This window comes from Galeopterus variegatus, unplaced genomic scaffold (genome assembly GCF_000696425.1).
Source record: "Galeopterus variegatus unplaced genomic scaffold, G_variegatus-3.0.2 Scaffold4424, whole genome shotgun sequence".
NCBI lineage: Eukaryota > Metazoa > Chordata > Mammalia > Dermoptera > Cynocephalidae > Galeopterus > Galeopterus variegatus.
Window position 1 is genome coordinate 115291 of NW_007730535.1, and position 22206 is coordinate 137496.

Genomic DNA, 22206 nt, shown 5'->3' on the forward strand with positions numbered 1-22206 from the left:
AAGTTTCTAGAAAATATTAGGCTGCTTCCTCTCCCTGTAGACCTCAGAAAACTAATGGAGAAGCCACAAGAATCCTTAAAAAGTCACAAGGCCCCAGCCCTCATTCAGGAGGGTGGGCTTAAGGAGGGGTCTCTTCTCTTCTGGGGACAGGAATTTCTCATTTTCTTTTGGCAACCTACCCATAGCGATATTCCTAACACAGTCTTTAAAGACATTTCTTCTCATGTCCATGACAATATTTCCTGCTTAGTTGAAGCCTGTTCTACTTGCAGAGGCCTTAAAAAAAAACAAAAAAAAAACATCAAGCCCAGCCTCCTATTCATAAACCCTCTGTAAATACTAAAGCTAAATAAGTCAGCCTCATGTCTTTCCTAACTCACTGTTCAGCCTCAGGCAAGCTCCTCCTCTTCTCAGGGCCACAATGTGCTCCCTGAGTAATGAGGGGCTTATATCTGACAATCTCTCCTTCCCTTCTACTTTCAGGCCTTCTGATTAGACTAGAACTCTAAAACGACCCTCAACAGACCACCCTGGGTTGTTCCAGTCCACTTCCCATAACCCCTGAGCTCAGCATTCCCCGGGTGGCAAGAGACCACTGCAGAGAAAACAGTGCAACATCTCTCTCTGCTCCTTTAGCAGTTGGCTCTGTGTCCCTGCGGTCCGCATCTTCTCAAATAGACTCCTCCCCCAGAGTCGTCTGACCAGGGCCCATCTTTGTGGCAGAAGTAGGTTGACTGTGCTGGTGTGCACAGGCAAAGCACTGCACTGCTGTCAAGCCACAGTGGTGACTTGGGCAGAGCAAAGAGCCAGCTGTTCACATAACTGCCTGCACAGGGGTGACCCTAACTGCTCATCCCAGGGTTTCTGATGAGGGGTAGGTTTAGCATTATTTTAGGACATAGCTTGTAACTTCACTGTTTCTCACATGAGCCATTCTCACTTGCAAAGGCAAGTGCTTCAAAATCTTTGCATCCCAGAAGTCTATTTTTAACTTCATTCTTGAAGCTGCAACTACTAGCTTTAGCATGGTCCTGGGCAAACCAGCCAGAGACTGGAAGACCAAGAAGCCATTTGAATCATGTAGCCTGGAAAAGAAAAAAATCAATCAAATAACATTACTGGAATCTCTAAACAGTTTAAATTTAAAAGCATCATTTGGGGGAAAGAGTTTAAAAAGTCTCTTTCAGTCTGGGAATATTCATGCTGAATCAAATATTCTGAGTTGGTTCAGCTGCTTCTTTATAAGGTACAGTTCAAACAAAAAGGGCACCGCAATGCTGTTTTGGTAAGGACACACATTTTGGAGAAAGACAAGAAGAAAACAAGGTAATCAAGTTTCAAGGAAACCAAGCAATTAAAATATAGGCATCTTCCAAATACACCACGCAAGTGCATGCATTTCACACAATGCCTATGTGCAAGGAAAAGGTATCAGAGGTCTTGGGGAGAGAGTCTTCAGAAGAGAAATCAATCTCAGTAATTTACCGTGATCTTTAGCCCTGTGTTGGCGAAAGCAGCAAAACTTCCTTTTCTTCTTATCCTCTTTTAGCAAGTCAGCCACTGTGACCCCTTTGGGTTGAACACAGGCAATGTCATTATGATACGGTAGAGGGCAGCAAGAGCACCGCAAGCCGGGCCGAGGCGGCCTTACCTCCATGGACTCTGATCTCTGCTACAAAACGTGAGTTGGTCCTCCTCCTATGCAGGAACCTACAGTTCAGGGTCTGCATGTCAGAGGGGAAGTACACTTTCTATAGCTATGACACAAGACAGCTGTCTCTGAGAACCTGTTCTAAATAAACAACCAACTAACCACTCTAGATAAAGGTTTCAGCGCTTGGCCTCCCATCTAAGAAGAGTGTCAGGAAAAGGGTACTTTAGGGGCAGTCAGGAGTCCTGGGTACTGACCGACTGTGATTCCAACCACTATTGCTATATAGGGCAGGACACGTGGGAGTTAAAAAGGTGGGCTCTGGACTCTGATGGGTCCAATCCCAGCCCTGCCACTTAACTGCTGCGTAACCATGAACGGGTTACCTCATTTTGCTAAGTCTTACTTCCTCGCCTGTAAGATGATAATAATAGCTGGACCTGCATTTCATAAGGTTGTTTTAAGAGGTAAATAGTAAACAAGGCAATATAAGCAACGTGCTTAGCTTGGGAAAGGCATGGTCAACCATTACTATTATCATCACCACTACAGCTCCCCTATGACCACTAGGTCACAGGAAAGATGATTCTAGCACTTCCAACCCCTTCCAACTCTGTGATTCTGTGATCACTCCAAGCTGGCTAAGCTTTGGATCGGAGGCCACACACTCCAGGGAACTCCGGGGAATTGCAGAGGCAAGGCTAGGTCACAGGAAAGATGATTCTAGCACTTCCAACCCCTTCCAACTCTGTGATTCTGTGATTACTCCAAGCTGGCTAAGCTTTGGATCGGAGGCCACACACTCCAGGGAACTCCGGGGAATTGCAGAGGCAAGGGCTGGTGGGTGGCAGCAGGACTGCTGGAATCAGTAAGGGCACGGGAGCACAGACACCTGCATGCCTCCTCTCTGACAGAGCTAACAAGAACGGGAACATGAGTGTAGACACAGGGACAGGCATTTGTGGGGATTACAGGTGGTCAACGTGTAGACTGTGGCAGAACTTGGCTTTAAATCCCAGCTTTTCCTCATCTGTCAAGTTCCTGCCTCACAGAGTCGTGTGAGGAATAACGAATTCAAGCACCCACAGCCCTTACAACGGTGTCTAACACATAGGAGCACCTGATAAATGCTAGTTATTATTGTTCTATGTTCTCTCATTCAGCAAACAGCCGAGTGCTCACGCGTGTGACTAACACTCCGCTAGGTGCCAGCCACGCAATGGACAGGGGAAACAGACCCTGTTCCTATCCTCATCAGACGTCACACAAACAAGTATAAGGCTGCACTATAACAAGTGCTGTTGAGGGCCACGTGCTATAGAATATATAGTCTGTTGCAGCAATTTTTATAATGGCAATTTATTAAAAATAGCCAAAATTTTGCTTTAAAAACATGAAAAGATGTCTATGGCACACAGTTCAGTGAAAAAGACCTGTGCTAGGCATCTAACTGTGGGAGCCCATAGGCACGCTGTCTTATATGTTCTTATGTGCATACAGCCAGGTCTGAAAGAATGGGCCTCACACTGCCAAGTCTGGATCCCTCTAAAGAGAAGGAAGAGAAAATTTTACTCCTTTCTTTATATACTTTGAGAGTACGTGCATTCTTTATAGTGGGCAAACATTACTTTTCTAATTAGAATATATTAAAAACACCCCCTGACTCAGGACTCCACAAACCTGGCTGGAGGACCTACCCTTCCTCACCTCCATGGTGGGTAATGATCTCTAAGTCTATCTCCCATGGCTCTTATGAGGCTTAAGGCGATGGCACATGTGAAGGTGACTTCAGAATCCACAACTTTAGACCACCCCAGTGGAGACAGTGTCTGGCTGCTGAGCCAGCACTGGGCTCCCCACTTGGCCTCTGCAGTGAGGGCAGGTGACCTGGACACATGCTGCTCTGACTGCTGCTGTGTGCTCTACAGGCTTTAATTGAACATTTTCAATTTTGAACTTGTGCCCTGAGGTAGTTTAATTCTGATGGGAGCAGTTTTAGAAATCAAAGTTTTAAAACACAATCTTTTAAAACAGAATCAGCAAATTGCCATGCCTTATTGCAAATAGCTATGCCAGTCCTGGTTTTCTGCCCACCCCTGAAGCAAACACAGCAGTGAAAGGTATCCAGGTAGCACGTGCAAACCTGTGCAATGAGGCCTGGGGCAGGCAGAGCACCAGGGAGGCGGGAAGGACCGTGCCCACAGTCTCCAGGACCACTGAGGAGGTGGAAGACAGATGCTGTCTTGCGGTCTGAGGTGGAGTTTCAGGTATCCCCCCCCCTTTCTTTGGGCATCAAATGTCCCCACTTAGAGGGATTATTGATCATTAATAGTTCCCACAATGAAATTGCCCTGCTTTTCTGGCCAGATTTTAGAATGAGCTCCCTTTAAAATGATTTCATTACTTTCAACGCTATTTTTTTTAAGACTAATCACTGACAATGAGAAGAGTTTAAAATAGAATTTTAGGCTTCCAGATTTTAATGGCCCTAGAAAACCTCCATTGTTAACTCAGAAGCAGCTGCATACATCTAAAAAATCACTTTGAGATTTGGCAGGGTTTCTTAAGAAACTTAAAGCTCAGCAAAAAGTTAAATAAATTATCCCTGAAAATTCCCCAAATGTTCGGGAACTAACTACCAATGGAATTTTGTCCACTCAATTAGTCGTACAACACCAGCTTTCTAACAGCAAATTTACAAAATTGACATTTTAAATAGTCCGTGAATGCACAAAGCTAGAGCTTCTTGTCACCACAGTCACCAGACAGCTCAGTTAGGAACCTGATTACCTCTCTTCTTTCAAGTGACTGCCTGGAACAGTGTGATAATCAGCCACTGACAGTACTCAGGAGTTCCCAGCCCTTGCCTCACATTAGACCCTCCAGAGAGCTTTAAATAAAAAAGAGCCACTGCCAGCTCCTGCCCAGAATTAACCAGAGTCTCAGAGGGTGGAGTATGGCATCAGGAAGCATTCAAGATCTCCAAGTGACTGTAACGTACAACCAGTGTTGGGCATCACAGATGCAGGCAGTGACATTTAGCAGATCAGAGAGAAAAGATAATGTGAGCGCATTTCCAAGTGCTTGATTTGACATCTGTTCTCTGATAGCAAGCACTGACAAACGAGAAATGGACTTCAAGGGGCAGAAAGCTGTGCTACCCTATCTTGAAAGTGACTGAGTCAACAGGTTTGTTTTCCATCAATACTCAAGAACCTCATATTTTCTTAACAGAATAGTATAGGGCAATGTTCCTAAAAGGGGTCCTCACCCTGAGGTTGGGTAGAGAGCTAGTAGAGTCTCCAAAAATATTCTGTTTAGGTCAAGTTTTACTGGAGTCTGATAACAAACACAGCAGCAAGTACTACTACAGCTGTGATGACACCTAAAAGTTTTTGAACATTCAGTCCTCACAACAGCCCCATCTTTGTCCCCTTCTTGCAGACAAGGAAAGTGGGGCTCGGAAATATTGGGTAATTTGCCAAACACTAAAGTTCACATCACAAGTCACAAAACTCAATTGCAACCAATTCCAGAGAAGGGGCATCAGAATGCCTTCCAGCCCAAGCCTTTGCCTCTTGTGAGCTCATAGACATTTGCTGTAATTAATGACTTGCTACACCCCACTTTGCTCATCTAGATTGAGCTCAGCCATCAACGAGGCTCCTTCTCACATTGTCACTTAATTCCTCAACATCTAGGGGGAAACTGGCCACCTCACATGCAGGACCCAGTTGAAAAAGGCCATCAGTCGAATTAGCATCCCAAACCCATGTGGGTAAAGTCAGGAGCCCTGGCACTGCACCATCCCCGTCCCTAGAGGCAATTCAGGAGCAGAGCTGGGTGCAAGGCATGGGTGGATCCCACACACTCAGGAAGGATGCTGACACCCAGTCGAATTAGCATCCCAAACCCATGTGGGTAAAGTCAGGAGCCCTGGCACTGCACCATCCTCTTCCCTAGAGGCAATTCAGGAGCAGAGCTGGGTGCAAGGCATGGGTGGATCCCACACACTCAGGAAGGATGCTGACACTGTAATGCAGGCACTGGCAGCACCCCCACTTCTACTACCTGCTAATCAGATACCGAGACAGCCCCAGACCTGGCATGTGCAGATGGCAAAGCTGTCACTGTTTGCCCATGAGGAGACCGTGTGGGCCTCACTGCAACTTGCTCCTCCTGTGGTCTTCGGGCTATGACAGGAAGAAAACAGCTGGCAGCCATGGGAGGCCCCAAGGAACCCCCAACAGCACTGACTCTTCCAGGAGGTCTCGGCTGCCAAGGAGGAGACTCAGGGCTCTGTTCTTAAGTCAGTTAAATCTGAACATGGCTCCCACAGTGAAGGATTTGTGTCTGGAAATCTGATGACTTTGGGAAGCACTGTGAGCCTCGCTCCACAGGCAGCCCCCCAGCACCTGGCAAAATGAGCTCGATAAAGAACAAGGGGGCACCACAGAAATGCTCGCTGTTCTGCATCAAACACTGAGCTAGTTCATCAATCTGAGTTGCATGTCACTGCGCACAGCAGAAACCATAATGCTGATGTTCTAAAGACACAGTGCAGCTGTATGGGCTCAGGAGCCCGGTTACCAGATTAATTCTGTAGGTCTATGACTTTCAATGGGTCTTTGTTTCTTCCCTTGATTGTATTACTAAGTAGTTCGCTTAAGCGAACTTCGCTTAAGGCTTTGAAACTTTGCCACTTTCCACACCTTGTTCATGCCATTTCTTCAGCTTAAAAAGCACCCATCCCACTGAGCAGAGCAGGAATGCCCCCCCACAGAGCTTTCCTGCATTCCCACTCACCCACCCACTCCCACTGGCAGCCTCGCAGCACCCTTCGGGGCTGGCACAGCAGATGCTGGGCCGTGACAGGGACCCGCTTCTCCACTCTGCCCCACACTGAGCCACCACTTCTCCATCTTCCCCGCATGGCGAGTTCTCTGAAAGGCAGAGGCATTGACTTTGTCCTCACCTGGACAGGTTCTTTACACAGTTGTAGGATGCAGGAAATACTGGGATGAGATAAAATAGTGAACCCTCAGGACTACCAGAAGACATTGCCCCAAGTCCAGTGAAAATCCTCACTCTTCAAATCACAGGCCATCAAAACAACTCCACTACAACGGACATTAGCAACACTAGAACACAGGTCCCTGCCTGCCTCTAGGGGTGGAGCGAGAAGAGATGAAAGGCATCGGCCTGCAGGATGGCCTCATTCAGCTCCCTGCACGACACACCTACACAAGCAGAGACTAGTGCTCTGCCTGGAAAAAGGGACAATACTTCCTCTGGTTTACACCCAATGTGCCACATGCAAGGCTTAGGAGAGGTGAGGCAGGTGGCTGGTAGTCCTCCACTGGTCAGCATCCAAACTACAGTTCGCAAATGAAGAGAAAAAGAGCTGAGCAGGCACCTCCAAGCTGCACCTAAATGGCCTGTTGCCAGCAATACTGCAGGTGTAGAAACTCTGCAAAGGCCATGGGGGTTCAGGGTGGCTTGACCACACACAGAAGTAGACACTCTCCTCACATCTAATCACCTAGCGGACACAGCACTGAGCTGGCGACACAGATGAATGTACATTTATAAACTCAGCTCACATCTGACAAACACAGTCAGCTCTAGAAACCCTGCCACAGTCTCATGTTCCTCAGCTGATGAAGCCCTGGCCCCTTCCTGAGCTGGGGAAGACACAGAGATGGGGGAGAGAGGCCTGCTCTCTGCCGGCTCCCCACCAGCACACAGGTTTGATCAGCCATAGGCATCTACAATGACAGAAAATGCTCTCTCCCTGAGAAGGCATAGACTCAGAGTCCCAGGCTAGGAGAGATGTAAAGGCCACCTCAGTCAAGAAGCCCTCCACCGTGGGGGTCCCAGCCTCAGCCCCAGCCTCCACACTGTGCTGCCTGCAGAAGCAGCACAAATTCACATCACCTGCCCTTCCTGCCAGGGCTCACCCTGACATTCATGCCATCGGTGCTCCAGCCAGGTGCAGGGCCTACTGCTTCCTCCCTGAGCCTGGCTCTGCCCACCTCCACGCCCCCCTCACATTGTTGCCTCGGGTCAGAATGTTCCTCCTGACACAGAGCTGTCAAAGCTCAGACCCATCCATCCTCCAAGACCCAGTCCTGTCCTAGACCCTCCTCTCAGCGCCCAGCTCCCGTCTGCCTCTCTGTGTGCCCTGCGGCTCTGCCCCTCTGTGCTGCGTTCTTCTGTGAGCAGGCCTGCCCTTCCTCAGAAGGGGCCAACCACATCCTCTCCATCCCAGGGTTCCCTCCCATACACAGCACCAGGCCTGGCCAAGCAGAAGAGTCGCTGCATGGCACCGAGGGGCTCACTCAAGCAGGGACTCAGTTGGCATCTGCTACATGGTCGGGCCAAACTCCCTTCCCCAGGCCTCTCCGTGGACATGAGCCCTTTAAATACATTCTCAGCCTTCACCATCAACTACTCCAGATTTGAAACAAATCATAAATCCTATCTTAGTCAAATGTACTACTGGATTTCAATGTCCACTTTTACCTGAGGCACAGAGGGCCCCGGGAAGAGTACAAGCATACCTGCGGGAGAAGTGTATAATAAAAGGTACACTGTGGTTGACAGTGGTGATTAATTCCAGTGGCTGACCAGGTACCAGGCCTTGCCTCCTGTAGAAAATGCTCTACAGTGCCTATGTCACAGTGTGGGGGACCAGGCGAGTGGGCTGCTTCTTCCCAGCCCCTGATGGGCAAGGAACATGGCTTTGTACAGACAGCACAGGTGGCAGCCACTTCAGGCAGCCTAAGGGTCAAGAGGGAGGCTGCCCTGCAAATTCTTGCCCAACAACACTGTTCACTCTGAGGTGAGGGAAACCACAACTTCCTCTCCTGTGGTACAAGATATGAGCCTCAGCACCCCTGTGCCCATACAGAAACAGGCTTGCTGAATTCCCAAGGCCAGCCGTGAGTCTGTCTGACCCTCCTCCACTACAAAGCCACCTTACTAAATACAAATCTAAACCCCCAATCTCAGGCAGATATCCAGAGTCAGCAGAAATGCCCTTGTTCTGTGATGTGCACAGGCGGAGGGACCAGAGTGCTGGGAGGGGCTGCTGTAATCACAGATGCGTCTGAACCGCACAGTGGGTCTGCGGAGGCAGCCGTGGGAAGGGCAATACATACTATTTCGTTTGCCTTCCTCTCCTCCTTCTTCCTCATTCTCAGGATCGATATCTTCTGCTTGTGTAATCCAATCCAAGTAGCCCTTTAGATCCTCTTCAAGCTGCTGCTTCTCCCGGAGCTTCTGGAAGTCTCCCCGTGCTTTAGCCTTTTCTCTTTCCTTTGAAAACTCTCTGAGGGAGGCAAAGAGAACAAGCAGGTGTCAGGACATCCTCGGGGACTTGCACCACGAGCTGTCTGCCCTGCGCACAAGTCTTGTGGCAGGACACATAGCACTGAGGACAGTCACATTAGCACAGCAATGGGAGCCACACACGTGTACAGGACATGAGACAGTGTCTTCCTAAGCAAGGCCATGGTGTCAGAGTTGCAGAGACCAAAACAATACACATACATCAGTTCTTACACATGAACTCCCTCCAGGATGACAGCGATCCTAACAGGCCTAGGCCAAAAACACCATGTGTCTTCATGGCCGGCCTCTGACACCCCCACTAGGGGCCTGAACTCAGGGATGTCCCACCTTCCCCAGAGCTGCCTCAGGCACCTAGCATCACACTTCAAAGAGAAGGAACCCAAGTGGGCCAAGTTGTGGTCAATGACAGCACCAAGTTCAGGGTTTCTTCAATACTTTTGGGTAAAATGTTGCTCTCACAATGCCTGCTGACCCCTGTATCCAAACCAAGAGCCCAGAATGGGGAGCAGTCCTCCCTGGTACCCACACTAGGCTACCTTCCCCACCACCTGCAGGTTCAGGCCAGAGCAGTGGACAGGGCTGGGACGGACAAGAACCCAAGCACAGGCAAAGCACTGCTGTCTTTCTTAACCCTTGCTTCTTGCTGTGACCTTTCCCACAAGTCTTCCCTGCAGTTGGTGAAGAGGCAGTACAATTTGTTGCCCATTTATGGGAACACCTGCCCCAGAAAGGCTTTGGCAGGCATGTAAATGTTCCCAGCTGTTTGCTGTTTACTCTCCCTTCCATGTCTGCAATCCTATAGTTGTGCATATATACAAAACCCCACATTTGCTTAGGCAAGTCTGAGAGTCAGGTGGACAATTACCCATGTTTTATATACAGGGAACCATCTGCATTTCCAACCGCGAATTGTTATAGAAGCCAAGATGTGTGAGTTATGGATTTAGTAAGTACGATTAAAAAGCTGCTAAGAAAGCAGGTGAAGTTAGAGGCAGGGGAGCCTCTGCACACAGACCCCTCTCCCCTTCCCACCTCCCTTCCAATTCAAAGCCAGCACATCTCCCTTGCAGGGACCTCATCAGCCCAACCTGACACATGAGAAATGACCTGCTGTCAAAAAGCTAACCCCTGTTTTCTCTCTTCACTTTTCCCCCTCAACTCCAGGCTGTCAAGGAGCTGAACAGATACCTGAATACTCAGTGATGCCAGTACTTCAGATATGAAACTGGAATTCTCACCACGGTACCATGCCCTGCCTGCAATTAGAAAGGACCCCACTCATTACTCCTAAATCACCCCAATTTTTGAGCCCCCAGAACATATCCTTGGCTCTGGTAGGGCTGGCCTTTCTCCACTCCACCCCCTGGGAAGTGAGGAAGGAGGCAAGGCTGTGGGGTGTCGTGGGCACAACTCACAGAGGGGCTGACTCAGAGGTTTGGAGAAAGAGAGATATGCTCTGACCTCCCAGCCCAAAGGCATTCCTCTTAGAAAGAACACATTCCCCTCTCAATAAAGAAGGGACTTCAAAGGTACTGCCTTGCTGGTTTGAGGTTTCTAGACCTCCTGGGCTTCCTGACATATAGGAAATGCATAACTGAGCCCTGGGTAAATTCACAAAATTACTCTGAACTCTGAAAAAGTCACATTCTATCCAAAAACACAACCCAGAACAGGAGGAAGACTTGGGAGTGTCATGTGTCCACAGGAAAATGTGTTATATAATCTGTTTTCTAAATACATTGTAAAGAATAAGTGGACCTTCAATTCTATTATTTACCAAAAAGTATTCTAGTACAAATCTTTTTGTATATTTTGATTCTGAACTGAGGGTCCTAAATTTAGATGATTACTTACGAACAGGGTGTTCTTATTTTGGATTCACATCTGATATGAGTTCTTGGAAAAAATTACAAAGATAGTAAAAGAGTCCCCTGCAAAGCTTAAGGACTTTACAAAATGAAATTTTGCTTTAATATCATATCTCATGCATTTTTTTTACATTAGAAATATAAAAATCCCCTCTTAACAAGCTGCATCACTGCTGCACATTCTTGGCTGCTGGGACATGATTAAGCAGGCATAAGACAAACCCTACTATGACTAAAATTCCTGAGAATAAAAATCCTGCCAAGTCCTGCTTTATTTACATAAAATAATAGTCACGATTACAAAAGCTCATATAACAAAGCTGTTAATACAGACCCTCTGAACTGATTTTAGATAGTTCTGAATAGCCTAATACTTAGAAGGCAGGTAACATTTACTGATTTGGACAGAACTGAGATTTAGACAGCATAAATCTCCTCCTGATGCTATGGGACAGGGTGGAAGAAGGGGGCAGAGAGGTGGGGTCTGTGCGATGAACCCAGTTGTTCCCTTAGCCCTCCTAGAGCACTCAGGGCTCTAAGACTAAAGACCTGAATTCTAGTCCCAGCTCTGCCACTTTTCTGTTCTAAGCTTCAGCTTCCTCTCCTACAAAACACACAACACAATAATACCCATTCTACTGTTTCACAGGGACTAAGAAAGACATTCAGTAAGATGACACTACAAAAAATACTAAGGCACTGTATGAATGTGATGTTCAAATGTATAATATCTAGTTGTTGAATCTGGGCATGAGAGAGAAATTAAAAAGGCAAATGGAAGAGCTTTCTCAAATACCATGGGGAGAAAAATCAGGATCAACTTCGAATGGGCTTTAAGCTGCCACGAGCCCATCAGAATTGGGAGATGCACAGGAAGACACATGGGATCCGAGGGCCCAGAGTGACTGTAATGAGCCAGCAAACCCTGTCATTCCTGCACCGCTATCTGCTCAGTTGAAAATAACTCATTCCTATTACAACGAATCTGCCGTTCTAGATAATCTCACCTCAAATCCACTGCATCTTGTAGAAACCTCACTAGATGATGAAAAATTGACTACATTTTGCATAAGAATTCATCATATTCTAAAAAGCCTATTACTGAGAGATTAAATAACAGTCACTGTTGCAAAAGTTTATATAACAAAGCTATTGGTAGAAACCATCAGACTTTTGCAAGTGACTAAAAATCCGACAACTGTTATGTGCTAGGAGCCTACTTGTTCCAGATCAGAATCTTGTTTATGGAGTGTCTGACCTAAACAAAAGATATGTAAGAAGTGCTTGGACAAAAAAGCACTTGTAGTGTACTACCCTTCACCCACAAAAGTATGGGAAGTAAGAGAAGGAAACATGCATATTTCTGTAGGATGTGTCCAAAGGATAGAGCAGAAAACAGGGGTGGGATTGAAGGGGATAGAAAGGATAAAGGAAAGAAAAGTAAGAGAAGGAAACATGCATATTTCTGTAGGATGTGTCCAAAGGATAGAGCAGAAAACAAGGGGTGGGATTGAAGGGGATAGAAAGGATAAAGGAAAGAGTAACATGACTAAGTACACCTTGTCCTGTAGTTTTGACTTTGGGAAATAAGTTAATGTTTTTCACATTTAAAATTTTTGAGTTAAATCAACAAGGATAAGGTGGAAGGAAAATACTCTAAACAGAAAGTGAATTGAAACAAGTGAATCTGATGGTATTTCAGATGGATACCATAAGAATACTAAAGGAGAAGGACAAAACTAACGCAAGTGGCCTCTGAACGCCTGACTGTGTGCTCAGTCCTGGGCAGGACTGGAATGACGAAAGAACTGCAAACACACGCTGAACTCTTTCTTGTGGGTTTTCTTGTAGTGACATGGATGAGACCATTCTGAAACTCTTTTAGATGTGTTATAGGAGTTGACAAATGAGTAAACGGTTAATGCTGCTGGGAACTAGAGCTCTCACTGTGGAAGAAGGTAGGTAGGAACACGCAATGCAGGAGTACTAGAAGGAACCCTCTGGGATGGACTGGAAGTGGAGGTAGAGTTGTGAACTCGTGACTTCTAAAAGACGTTTGTTTCAAAGCTTGATTTCCAATGTCTGATTTTCGAAAGATGCTGATATATGAGTATCTGTATCAATGTAAGTGTGTGTATGTATATGTGTACAGAAATGCACACTTTTCCTAGTTCTGTGTGTTGAAAGGATCTAGAAGCAAAGACATCCCAGTAGATACGAGTATGCTTGGAGGCCACATCTTGGTCTCTAATGACATTCCCTGTTACAAGGAACCAGGGATCTTTGGAGAAATGGCTGATTCCAGGGCTAGGGCAAGGTAGGTACAAAATGAAGAAAATAAGGAAGCGCTCACAAACAAAAACAAACAGAAACAAGAGGGGGACACGCCATAAGGATACAGGAGCTAGAGAAGTGTCTCCCACCAGCCAAATATGGGGAAAATGAGCACCAAAATAACAACAATACGAATTATAAAATATTTGTAAAAAATCATTCTACATCCCTTATAATAAAAATGCAAATGAAAAAATATTAATAATAGGTGAATTGGAATAAAGTGTACATGGATTGTTCACTGTGCTATTCTTATTCTTGCAACTTTTCTGTATGTTTGAAATTATTTCCAAATAAAAAAAATTTCTGGGCCGGCCCGTGGCTCACTCGGTAGAGTGCGGTGCTGATAACACCAAGACCGCGGGTTCGGATCCTATATAGGGATGGCCGGTTCGCTCACTGGCTGAGCGTGGTGCTGACAACACCAAGCCAAGGGTTGAGATCCCCTTACCGGTCATCTTTTATTAAAAAAAAATAATAAAAAATAAAAAAAAATTTCTAAGTGCTTAGAAAATGTAACTATAAATCAAATGCAAGTTTATGTTGTTACATGTTCATTTAGGTTTACCAGCTGGACTGAAAGCTCTTTGTGAGGATGGACAATGCCTGTTTCTCACGTATTTCTTTCCACGTCTCTGTCTCCTTGTGGTGCCCACTTCAAACAGGCATGCAGGAAGGCTGGGCACAAAAAAATCATACACAACAAAACAAGCCCTACTCCTTCAGAGGCCGGAACCCATCCCTACAGGACAGAAAGCCCACAATGGCTGGGATCGCCCAGAAGCAGGAAATGAATATATCCGTGTCTAGGAAGACTGTCTGGAGTGGCCTCCATGCCAGCCTGCCATTTCCCCTTATCATTTACAGCCTCATGTGGTGGATTTTCTGTCTCTAGGTCATTAGAAAATCTTCCCTTTTATTTGCTTTTTAAGGAGCAATTATTCAGTAAGGGATCTCCATGACAGCCCACAGGACAACTACCTTGCATTGCACGCCATGGCTGGCAAGTCTGCACACAGCGCCAGCAGCCAGGGCTGACGGAACTGCAGCCGGGAGCTGCCTGGGTTTGCCTCCCAGCGGGCGGCAGGCAGCTACTGCAGGACTTCATCCTGGTGGTGTCCTGCTGAGACACCTCTCCTCACTGCTGCCCTCCACAATCGAGGTCAATCGCACTGGTCGCTACTCCAGGCCTTCCCACCTGCTCCTTGCTCGACCTCCCACCATATAAAGTACACCTCGTACTTTAGCCACACTCTCCTCAATTCCCCGGCCCTTGAGCCCTTGCTGGCAGAATTCCGTCCACCTGAGCAGCCTCCTCCCACCCTTCCCCAGCTCTTCTTCCAGGATCCCGCTCAGGTCCCACATCGCTGCTGCCCATTCCCCGCTGCCCCACACAGCACCTCTGGCCCACCTCTGGTCACCAGAACTTGCTTGCGTTGAGCACGAGACTCATGCCTGTTGTGACACAGGGACTGCTGTTACCCTCCTCATAGGGAAACTGAGGAAACTGGGACCCAGAGGGCTGGGCAAACCATGCCACCGAGCTGCTGAATCCACCCTCCTTGGCCCTCAGCCTGGGCACACTATGCAGGGGAGGTGGGGAGCAAAGGCAAACATGGGGCAGTCAAGGATAAAGACACAGGCCATGGTTGGTCCAGGAGGGGCCTCACATGCAGCCCTCAGGGACCTGGAGTGCATCCCTGTAGGCAGTGGGGACCAGCAGAGGTGTGACAGAAAAACGTCNCCCTTCCCCAGCTCTTCTTCCAGGATCCCGCTCAGGTCCCACATCGCTGCTGCCCATTCCCTGCTGCCCCACACAGCACCTCTGGCCCGCCTCTGGTCACCAGAACTTGCTTGCGTTGAGCACGAGACTCATGCCTGTTGTGACACAGGGACTGCTGTTACCCTCCTCATAGGGAAACTGAGGAAACTGGGACCCAGAGGGCTGGGCAAACCATGCCACCGAGCTGCTGAATCCACCCTCCTTGGCCCTCAGCCTGGGCACACTATGCAGGGGAGGTGGGGAGCAAAGGCAAACATGGGGCAGTCAAGGATAAAGACACAGGCCATGGTTGGTCCAGGAGGGGCCTCACATGCAGCCCTCAGGGACCTGGAGTGCATCCCTGTAGGCAGTGGGGACCAGCAGAGGTGTGACAGAAAAACGTCATTATCAGCTTTGCTTTATAGGTGGTACGTGTGAAGAGGAGATTGAAAAAAGTGGTGGGTCGCTGCCCCACACAGCACCTCTGGCCCACCTCTGGTCACCAGAACTTGCTCGCGTTGAGCACGAGACTCATGCCTGTTGTGACACAGGGACTGCTGTTACCCTCCTCATAGGGAAACTGAGGAAACTGGGACCCAGAGGGCTGGGCAAACCATGCCACCGAGCTGCTGAATCCACCCTCCTTGGCCCTCAGCCTGGGCACACTATGCAGGGGAGGTGGGGAGCAAAGGCAAACATGGGGCAGTCAAGGATAAAGACACAGGCCATGGTTGGTCCAGGAGGGGCCTCACATGCAGCCCTCAGGGACCTGGAGTGCATCCCTGTAGGCAGTGGGGACCAGCAGAGGTGTGACAGAAAAACATCATTATCAGCTTTGCTTTATAGGTGGTACGTGTGAAGAGGAGATTGAAAAAAGTGGTGGGTAGGTGGGGGGCAGAAGGCTTCAGTAAACCCCAGGTGATGGGCTGGATTCAACACCAATATAAATGAAGCAAAAAAAATAACATCACTCTCATAAAGTCCTACCTTCTTACACTGCTTTTTGGGAAAGCACATATGGGAACATTGTTGCTGACCCCCAACTATCCCCACTCTGATCAGTCACCTCTGCCCTTTCCATGCCGGTCTCGTAGGCCTGACACACCAGCGTTGTCTTCTCAGCTAATACAGACCTTACTTCTAGGGCCAGGCGATGTCCCACCTGCCGCATGAGCTTCCCTTGCCTCGTGGGCAGGAAAGAATGGCAGGGGTGGGGGCAGGAGGCAGGATGGAGAAGAGGCTGGCCCGTGGCGTCTGCAAGGCTGCCACAGGAAAGCAGCAGCAGACCTGCTGTGGGCCCCTGCAGTGGGCAGGAGTTTTAAGACTGACTGCCGCATGGCACAAGGGAGACGCTTCCAATCATCCAACTTCCCCAGCGATGAAATGGGTCACCTTGGGAAACAGGAGCTGCCCCTGAGGGGTGCAGGTAGGGGCCTTTGGCGAAGATGGACTAACACCTCATCAGGGAAGCTGGAGCACAGGAGGCTCTGAAGACCTTCTCGTCTGTCTTCCCCAGGCCCCCACGACCTCCCCTCTGACCCTCTTTGGCTGGCACTTGGCAACCTACTGCCCTGTGCTAGGCACCACTGTTGCTTTAACTCTAGTCTCCTGCCCTCTTCTATGGCTCATGAGGGAAAGCAGGAAACCCACTGCTGTGACTTGGTTCCTTCCTCATTTTCTGCTCCTTTCCCAGGGCAGCAGCCTGGCACCCTCTTAGACCTGGCAGCCAAGAGGTTTTGTGGCATCTACATCGAAGAAGCAAAATGGCTGAGTGAGTTCAGAAGTGGCTGTGAGGGGTTCTGACCACAGAGCCCTGGGGTGCCTCTGCCACCACGCTCACACAGCCCCTGTGAAGACCTTTGGATGGGAAAGAAACACAGCAGAGCAAGCTGAAGGCCCTGACATAAGCCACCTGAGCCCACCGAGCCCTGGGGTGCCTCTGCCACCACGCTCACACAGCCCCTGTGAAGACCTCTGGATGGGAAAGAAACACAGCAGAGCAAGCTGAAGGCCCTGACATAAGCCACCTGAGCCCACGGCCATCTTCAGCAGTCCTTCACCATGCCTGCACTGACCCTGGGTCCCCCCAGTCACCAGCAGCAGTTCTGACAGAATCTGAGCCTGCACAGCTTGGGGAAGTGACTTGGGTTTCTGCAGGAGAGCATGAGTCTATGCCATGTTCCCCTCTTGAATGGTGACAGAAATAAACCTCTCATTTATTGGGGTTTTAATTTAGAATCCTCAGCATCTTTACATTCCTGTCCCTCAGGTTGCTCACAACCTCGATGTGGGACAGGCAGGACAAGGATGTTCATTCACGTCCATTTCACTAAAGCTAACACTGAAGCTCAACAAGCTAACATTACTAGGCCGGCATCACATGCCCAATCAACAGTACAACTGGGCTGCCAGCCAGACTCCAGACCAAGTGCTCTTCCCACGGGCCTGCCTGATCTCACACCTCCTGGCTTGAGGGTGGAGATGTGCAAGCTGGACACTCACTGGGCAGGACCAGAGAGGACGGAGCAGGGCAGAAAGCACCCCCCAACTTCCCACTGCACTCTGATTTTCTTTTAGAGTCACAACTCAGAAACAGAGAAAGGTGACAGCACCCTTTCCGCTCATCTCCCCACCTGCTGTCTCTCACTCCTCCTCAGGAAACACCACTCCAGGGAGAGGCTCACTGCCCAGAAACAGCCAGCCTCCCTCCTCGGTTCCCTGATGGAGCCCCCCAGGGCCTGGGCACATACCCCATGCTCTGCAGAGAGCATCCCAAACCCTGATATTCCCCAGGATTAACAGGCCCTGACATTCTGAGTTCTGGGACTCCTAGGTCAGCCAACAATATTGCAGAGAGGGCTTATCCTGCAGCAAGCCATCACACACACAATGCAAGTGCAGATCAGATGTGACTGCCACAAATGCAAAAGGATGACACACAGGTTGCTCTGGAAAATTTTATTTCTCAAATGCTCCACAAAATAAATGGGCCACTGGAGGAGGCTGGTGAGATTGGATGGTTAGACCATGGTACTAACAACGCCAAGGTCCAGGGTTCGATCCCTGTATCAGCCAAATGCAAGAAAAGATGGGAAAAAAAAAAAAAAAGGCCATTGGAAATCATCTTGATTTAGATACAGGGTTTATTCTTGGTTTAGAATGCTATTTGTTTTAACCAGATCCACATAAATAAAATTTAGGCAAACTAAACACTTTGATATTTATACACACACACAAAACAACATGCAAAATAAATACATAAATAAGACCTCCAAGTAGGGCCAAAAGAATCACTAGGACTCAGATTTCAAGTAAAACAGAGGACTCAAAAATTCACCAAAAAACAAAGGTAACATTTATAAAGGCAAAGAGAAGGGGGGAAGTTGATGAAGTAACCCACTGATTTTTATCAGTGGAAACCAGCCTTTCTTAGATGTACATTATTTCCCCTATGCAGACATAAAGGAAATGAAACAGAATGAAAACATGGTTTGGTTCAAAGAACAGTTTTATGTTTAAATCTAATTTTTTGGAAAGCACATAAGTTCGGTTTCTGTTTAAGGAAACTAGGCATTTTGGAGAAAATCAAATTGTGATGTTTCACAATAAAAAAGTTTTTTTAGTCAATGGCACTGATTCAGTTCGAAGTTCATCAAAATCACTGTCTTTGTTCCAGTTTTCCCTCAACCATGAAAAGTCAGTAATAGCCAAAGGACGTTCTCTCTGCATGAGACAGATAGGCCAGGATGGGGGTGGGGGGTGGGGGCAACAGTAACCGCCAATAAGATCAGCTCCTTTGCAGATAATGTCGGTGCAGGGAGGGAAGCTAACCTGTGACAGCGCTGCTCAGCGGCGCTACAAGGCACTGGCTGCCAAGAAGGGGGTGGGAACAACCGGCGGGCAACAGTGACCAGAGACAACGAGACAACGGAGGGCCCTTGTTTACAGAGTGAATATGTTGAGGAAAATGTTAACCACATTTTAGGCAACAGTGACCAGAGACAACGGAGGGCCCTTGTTTACAGAGTGAATATGTTGAGGAAAATGTTAACCACATTTTTAATCATTAAACCACATCATGGCTATTCTTCAGGAACTCATTACTGAAACAAGCCCCATGGTGAATCCTTTTGTAAAGGGATTCAGTGCCTCCTAATTGCTTGCCAAAGTTTCGGTATGTTATAAGATTTTTTCAAAGTGATCCTCCCTTCTTTATGTCTTTGATGCTTCCATTGACATAAAACTCTCTGAAGATGCTCTAAATACAAAATAGTTTCCATCTTGTGGGGAAGAAAAGCCATTTTCAAAGCTAGCTTCCTAGCTCTTAATGACTAGGTAGAGTTACCTGCCACCAACAGAACCCAGGAATTTGCAGCCAAGCCATGCTGCACAGACCAAACCTCAGGAACTGTTTACGTGTGGCACCTACCCAGGGCAAGAGAAGTGGGGACAGAGATGGAGTGGACGGATGCACCATCTGTTTGGTTTTGTATCTCTCCTGCCTCTTTTCTGACCTCTTCCTCCTTGAACTAGCCAACCTCAAGTTTATTCATTTCCCCTAAGGCATGGAGCTCTCTCTTGCAGCTCCGGGCCACTGTGTGTGCTGTTCCCTATAAGCCTCAACTGTTCTTTCAGATATTACCCTGCTCAGCTGGGTCAGGATATAGGGACATTTCTCTAATGGATTAGAGTCCTGCTTGTGTAGAATTTATTTCACAGGCCTGCAACTGCTTATTTAATATTCTTTCACACACCAGACTATAAGCTCTGTGAAGGAGGAGCTGTGTCACCAGTTCCTTATCACAAATCCTAGCCATTAGCAGTTGCTTGACAAGAACCCACTAAATAAATTAATACTTTCATAAGTGTGGGTTTTACATTATTGATGACTGGGTCAAAGACACAGATGTTTGGGCTCTGCACTGGATTTGGCCATAAATGTCCATGTAACTTTACATCACCCAAACTATACCCATAGTGCCATTAGAAAACAAAAATAAAGAAAACAAAAGTCCTGTACAAGTCTAAAAAAATATAAACACAGAAGGTATCTCAGGCATCTTAGAAGGAAATATGCTTTCCTTTCACTACATCTCCTTGTTTAAGGACAGAAGAAGGTTTAGTTTCCATGGCTACCAAAAAATTTCTCCCAGTGATGAGAAGCCATGCAGTTTATATGCTAAAAGTTACAGACTTCTCGTTTCAGTCTTTTAAAAAAAGAAGTTTTAAGAGTTATTCTTCAAAAACAAAGGCTCTCTTGCCTGACATTACCTTCTCTGAATGACACGCATCACTCACTCAAATGAGCCAAACCAATACCACCACATATTCTCATGACAGTCTTCAAATACCGTTACTTAAGAAGTTGCTTAAGAAAGACACCTTGTTAGATTTATCAGATTCTAGTTTTTAAAGAAAGAAAAATGTGTACCCGCAGTCTGACTTGGGAGGGTGGCAGAATCATTAAAAATAAATATGTTTTATTCAAGGTGCCAGCAATCCTGGGGCACGTCCTACTCATGCAGCAACAGTTTGTTGTGTGAAGGGCCTAGATAATGGACGGATGGCTGGATCTGCTGTTCAGAAAGCTGCCGAGGGTTTCCAACTGCAGATGGGGAACATGGGCCCAAGGAAGAGGCTGGAATTCAGTCCACCAGTAGGAGTGTCCCCAAAGCAATACCTGTAGGAAATTCAGCCCAAATCTCATTCATTGCCCATGTAGATAGCAAACCCCCTGGCGATCTGCACTGAGAAAGGACGGAGTTTCTCCCTCTCGGGAGGAGTTCCCAGGGAAGGGCAGGATGGTGGGAAGTGCCTTTTCTGAGGGAGAGCAACAGGATGAGCGTCCCATTACAGGGAGGCTCAGGATGCAGAGAGATCCACTCTCCAGGAACAGGACCCAAAAGGACCACTTGAGCTAGAACGGGACTTGTTCACAAACAGATTTACGAGGAAAAAGAAACAAATTTCTCTGAAGCCTCTATCTTTCACTGTTCCACTCTGCTTTGGGTAATTAATTTCGAGAACAGGGAAAAAAACCTGATAAAGCATGAAGAATAGAGCAGCTCAGGAGGCATCAGCACAGACCGGGTCTGGACAGATGGGATCCCACAGGGGATCCCCTCCCCAGACAGAGAAAGAGCTCCAAGACAAGAAAAGCAGGTAGGGCTCTGGAGATAGACAGACCTAGATTTAACTCCTAGCTTTACTATTTCCTGCAGTGTAACTTTGAGAAAAAAGATAAACCGCTCTGAGCCTTGATTTCATCATGTGTAAAACTACAAAGAACACTTACTTCACTAAAGCAGTGAAGATGATTGAATGAAACAAAGCACCTAGCCCAGTGCCTGGCATATATATCCCAGGCACAATATTAACAAGGACCACAAGCAATAAGGAAAAAATCTCTCACACAATCCACATCCCCGACTTGATAATGAAAACGCACAGATCTCTCCTCCTCACGTGAGAGGCACTGGCCATGACCCTTTCCGCCTCTACACCCCTGCCCAGAACCCCAGCACCACATCCCCCGGCCCTGCTCTCCTCACCACTTTCCAGGAGCTGGAACATGTCCCTCCTTTACCATCCTTACAAATCCTGTCTGTTCTTCAATGCCCAACAGGAGCCCAGCTTTCTCAGAGGAGCCCTCCCTGACCTGCCAACCCTTCAATGTGCTCCTAGGGCACACAGCTATGTAGAGATTTGATGCTAAGATGCACTTGACTGATAGCTGGAGAGGGAGAGTGGGCAGCTTCTGGAATCCATACAGGGCCCTGGAATTCCTCAGCACGTCTCTGCAGACCTCCTGATAAACAACAGCTGAAGATTCAAAGACAGGTGGGCTTCTGGGGACAGCACCCCTCTGGGCAGGTGGTATGCCATTTTACCCACTGAATTTGAATCCTTCAGATGCAACGAAAGTCTCTAGGACTCGAAGCTGAAAAAAACCCAAATTCTTGGAGGTGCCAAAGGTGTCACTTAAACCAAGATTTATTTTAAAGTGGAACTTCAAGGGAATGATGGAATTCAAAGTGGATTAATGTTTTATTCCCAAATCCAAACCAAACTCTTATGACAGTCAGACTTAAAGAAATCAGGTTAAGCTCCATGTGTCTCTCCAGGTCCTGAAAAGATGTGGAGCCCTGGAGAGCAGCACTAGCAAGTGAACGCGCAGACTGCAAATAATGTGGCTTTTCAATGCACAGACACAACCTACTAGAGGCAGACAACAG

The 22206-nt window shown here is 47.6% G+C and overlaps 1 protein-coding gene across 1 annotated transcript in view; it reads right to left on the reverse strand.

Moving 5' to 3' along the window:
* LOC103603077 (voltage-dependent L-type calcium channel subunit alpha-1D) overlaps positions 1 to 22206 on the reverse strand; it is a 165326-nt gene that overhangs the window by 100524 nt on the left and 42596 nt on the right. The window contains exon 6 of the mRNA XM_008587553.1: positions 8815 to 8984. Coding sequence (XP_008585775.1) covers positions 8815 to 8984 — 170 coding nt within the window. The remainder of the gene's footprint in view (positions 1 to 8814; positions 8985 to 22206) is intronic.